This window comes from Octodon degus, unplaced genomic scaffold, assembly GCF_000260255.1.
Source record: "Octodon degus isolate 3935 unplaced genomic scaffold, OctDeg1.0 scaffold00113, whole genome shotgun sequence".
Taxonomy (NCBI): domain Eukaryota; kingdom Metazoa; phylum Chordata; class Mammalia; order Rodentia; family Octodontidae; genus Octodon; species Octodon degus.
In genome coordinates, this window is record NW_004524689.1 from 6747439 (window position 1) to 6751546 (window position 4108).

The 4108-nt window shown below is 39.4% G+C and overlaps 1 protein-coding gene across 8 annotated transcripts in view; it reads left to right on the forward strand.

Moving 5' to 3' along the window:
- The window catches only part of Kif1b (kinesin family member 1B), a 164942-nt gene that overhangs the window by 52299 nt on the left and 108535 nt on the right, over nucleotides 1-4108 (forward strand). For all 8 annotated transcript variants that reach the window (XM_012516574.2, XM_023699405.1, XM_023699403.1 and 5 more), the window contains exon 5: nucleotides 2905-2970. In XM_012516574.2, the coding sequence (XP_012372028.1) occupies nucleotides 2905-2970 (66 nt within the window). The remainder of the gene's footprint in view (nucleotides 1-2904; nucleotides 2971-4108) is intronic.

Sequence of the window (4108 nt, forward strand, 5' to 3'; positions counted from 1 at the left end):
CCTTTCGCTTGCCAGGCAAGTGCTTATTCCTGTGAACTATCTCCCTGGCCCCTACAAATTGCTTTTGAGCTTGCAATCTCCCTGCTTCAGCTTATGTAGTTGGCATTACAATGCATGCTTCATGCCTATCTGGCTCCCCACTGGCTTTTTTTTTTTTTTGAGACAGGGTCTTACATAGTCTTGAATTCACTATGTAGCCCAGGGAGGCCTTGAGCTCATAGCAATCCTCCTGTCCCATTCTCCCCAGTACTAGGATTACAGACATGTGCCACCACACCTAACTTTATTTTTGTTTTTTTGATGTTCTTATTCAGAGATGCTTTAGTTTTATCTTGCAAATTTAATACTGTTACTTTAAATTTTCAAGCAATTTGAGATTTTTTAAAAAGAACAAGTTCAATTTGAATTATTTCTTTCTTTCTTTCTTTTTTTTTTTTTTCTGTATTTAGGACAGGTCTACAGGTCTACAGGGTCTCACTGCATAGATCAGACTCACAGTGATTCTCCTATTTTCCGCCTCCCAAGTGCTGGGATTACAGGCGCGTGCTACCATGCCCAGTCTCAATCACTGTCTCAGCATGCTTGGCAAGCTGGGGATTGAACCCTGGCCAGTGTGCTCTGCCTAAGCAGGTGCTTTAGTCTGCTGAGCTATTAGGCCTGCCCTTGAATAATTCTTTTGAATAATTTCATCTTTTGTTGTTTGGAAGAAGAAAAAGTAGAGGCAACTTTTTAAACAACAAGGTTGTAGTTTGCTTTTGTTAATGATACTTGAGGTTAATTTAAGTCGGTTTTTTTTAGTGATTCATTGAACTCAGGCCTTACATGGCATAGGCATGGGGTTAATTTTAGGGTGTTCTTTTGCCACATGGCTAATGCCACCATTTCTATATTCTAAGAGTGAGTAAGATGACTCCTTTTTCTTTTGTGTTTTATTAGACTATAATTTTAAATTCAGCCATCAAGGAAATAATTATCAATAAAATGAGGCCATTTTTAGAAAAAAATACTAGACTAGTACACTAAAATTAATCTGTATTAAGACATGTATTTAGGAATTGTTCTTGCTTGACTGTAGTAGTAGCACAGGTGTGAGTACTTTACAAATAGCTTATCTGAGCCTCCTCGTTGGACCCTAAGAGATAGGTAGATACATTTGTACCTTCCTTTTTCATTTTATTTTTTGGGGGGATGTTTTGTTTTTGTTTTTTTGAAGAAGAGATCACTGTGTAGACCAGGCTGGCCTCAGAGTCTCAGGAATCTTCCTGCTTCAGCCTCCCAAGTGTTGGGATTTAAGGCATGCACTGCCACACCTTGCTTGCCCCTCCCATTTTACAGACAAGAAAACTGAGGTACAGAGAGATCATATGAATTGCTCAATTGAGAGTGCCATGACCCAAATGAAGACAATAGCAATAGAATAATTGTTTATAGCAAGTTATACTTAAGCTATATGTTTTATTTTATTTATTTATTTATTTATTTTGCGCGTGTGTGTGTGTGTGTGTGTGTGGCCAGCTCAGCCCACCAGGGGGCGGGGCTGGCTGGCATGTGGTGCTGGGGGATTGAACTGCGGTCACTGTGCTTTGCTAAGCTTGTTCTAAGTAGGTGCTTTAGACCACTGAGCCATCTCACCAGCCCTTTAATTTATTTTTTATTGAGAAATAAATGTGAATGAGACAGTTTCACAGCTGATTAATAGGACAGTTTTGATAGTCTATACACTGTACATTGTTGTCTTCTTAGTGGTTATCCATAGTACAAGAAGCAGACAGGATATCCTGTCCAAACACTGTTAGTACACCTCTTTCTTCTCATTGAATTAAGCAAAAGTAGCTGTAAATTTATCCTAATTATTTTGTATATATAAATACAAAATGATCTTTCCTTTGTATCCTTTTTTTTTTTTTGTCCTGTCAGAGGTGCATATTCTGTTGGCATCTAAATACTATAGGTGTTTGAATTCAACTAAACAATCTAACACTGTCTAGCAGTCTATAATATTAGTGGGTTATCCTCAGAAGTTATTGACTTGAGCCTTTTACAGCTCATCGTATTAATATGGATTTACTTTATATACCTCATTTTTATACTTTTCTGCTGGATGGTTAAGACCAAGATATAGCAAGACCTAGATAACAAGAAATGTGACTTTTGTATCAGATAAGGTCAGCCAAGTACTCTCAGGATTTATCCTGTAGCCCTGTACCGCCCTTTGTACATCCTTTTGTCAGTGTCTGACATGAATGTCACATATTTTAAATCAGAAATTCAAGGGATACAAAGGATGAAATTTGTAGTTTTCTTAACCTAGAAAAATTGATTTTTGTTGAAATGTCAACCATGTAGTAGAATAGCGTTTCTCACAAGGGTGGGAGTCATGAGATGATAAAAAGAAAGTTTTATACTATCTAAATTCTTGAGTAGACCTTCACTTACCTTCTCCACACAGTGTAATTCTGTCTCAGGATCAGCGGTCGCTGGCTGGAGGATAAGCTGTGTGTGGCTTCAGTGACACATGTGCAAACACCATTTCGTAACAGCTGTGCTGAAGGTAGTGTCAACAGGAGGGTCCCAGCTGCGCGAGCGCAGTATGAGGCGTAGGATCCCCAGGGCGCAGCGGCTGGTGCTGCGACTCTGGAAGAGACACTCCCCGCTTCCTCTGGATGTGGCTTTCTAATCCTGAAGGAACAGGATGGAGGCTCCGTTGTGAGGGAGAATAGAGCTTAAGTGAGAAGAGGGGAGTCACAGTTCTTAAAGTTCACTCAAAGCAGTAATCATCCCTTGAGGTTATAATGTGCGTGTCGAGGGAGAGAAAGAACCAGGCCTCACGGATTTCTTTAGCACTTGTGGATAATGTAATGCTTCTCTGATTTGGCCTTTTGTGCTGTTCCTCTCCTTCCTTAGTTGTGTGAAGAGCTCTTTGAGAAGATCAATGACAACTGTAATGAAGAGATGTCTTACTCTGTAGAGGTGAGTAGTCAGCTCGGCGCGAGCCTGCAGCTCTGGCCAGCGCTCCTCAGCATTATCGTGCAGGGCCTCCTGTTAGTACCTGCCGGGGATCGCTTAACCCTCCCTCGACTTTGTACTTTTAGATGATTTCTAATTTTTGGTTATAATGATAATAATAGTGGATTTAAGTTTCTGATCATAATTCTGTCTTCAGTTATTTTTGGAGGTATCTTGATTGTTAATGACACAGTTGGATTGCGAAGTGGCCTTTTAGAGAGGTTGTAACTAGGTCTTAATTCCACCAGGAAGATGTAAGCACCCATTTTGCCCTTGCCATTATTTAATATTTTCAGTTTTTAGTCTTTGCTAATTTGAGAAGGTATAATTTCTTTTATTTAATGTTTTTATTTTTTGTATCAGGAATCAAACTCCGGACCTTGTACTTAGCAGGCAGGCACCGGTAGTGCGTAGGTGTCTGTGCTTGTGTATAGTGCGTCTCGGGGGATTCAGGATTATATGTACAAGTTTAAGTGAATAAGAATTTTTAAAAGTATTATCTCACCCTTGAGGGCGAGTTGCTACCAGAAACAATATTTGTTGTCCATTTTTATTCTCAGTTATGTAGCTTTCAGGGTTAATTTTTAGCTGATTTTTAAAAAACAGTATCAAAACATGGACTGATTGAAAGAAAAAGGAAGTGGAGACAAGGTTCCATTTCAGGTACTTGGAAAATGTGAGTTTAATGAAAACCATGGGCGTTTCTGTTGTAGCCAAGCAGCTCAGTGGTGCAGGAGGGTCTACCTTGTGGGAAGCATCCTCATGCGGCCTGAGGCAGTGACTAGATCCCAGTTCCAAACTTGAGTACTACAAGTCTGATTTTATGATACAGTTGGACAACACTGTCCTTCAAGGATAGAATGTTTTTGTTTTGTTTTTTTTTTTTTGGGTGGAACCAGGGATTGAACTCAGGCCCTTGCGTTTGCCAGGGAAGCGCTTATTCCACTGAGCCATCTCCCTGGACAAGGGTAGAATGTATTTTAAAGAGAAAAAATAAAATAAAATTTCACAAGATAATAGGAGAGTGACATTGGTGAATACATTGCATATTTTTTAGCTTTAAATTAGTTTCTCAGAGTACAAGATGTTAGCATTTAATTGT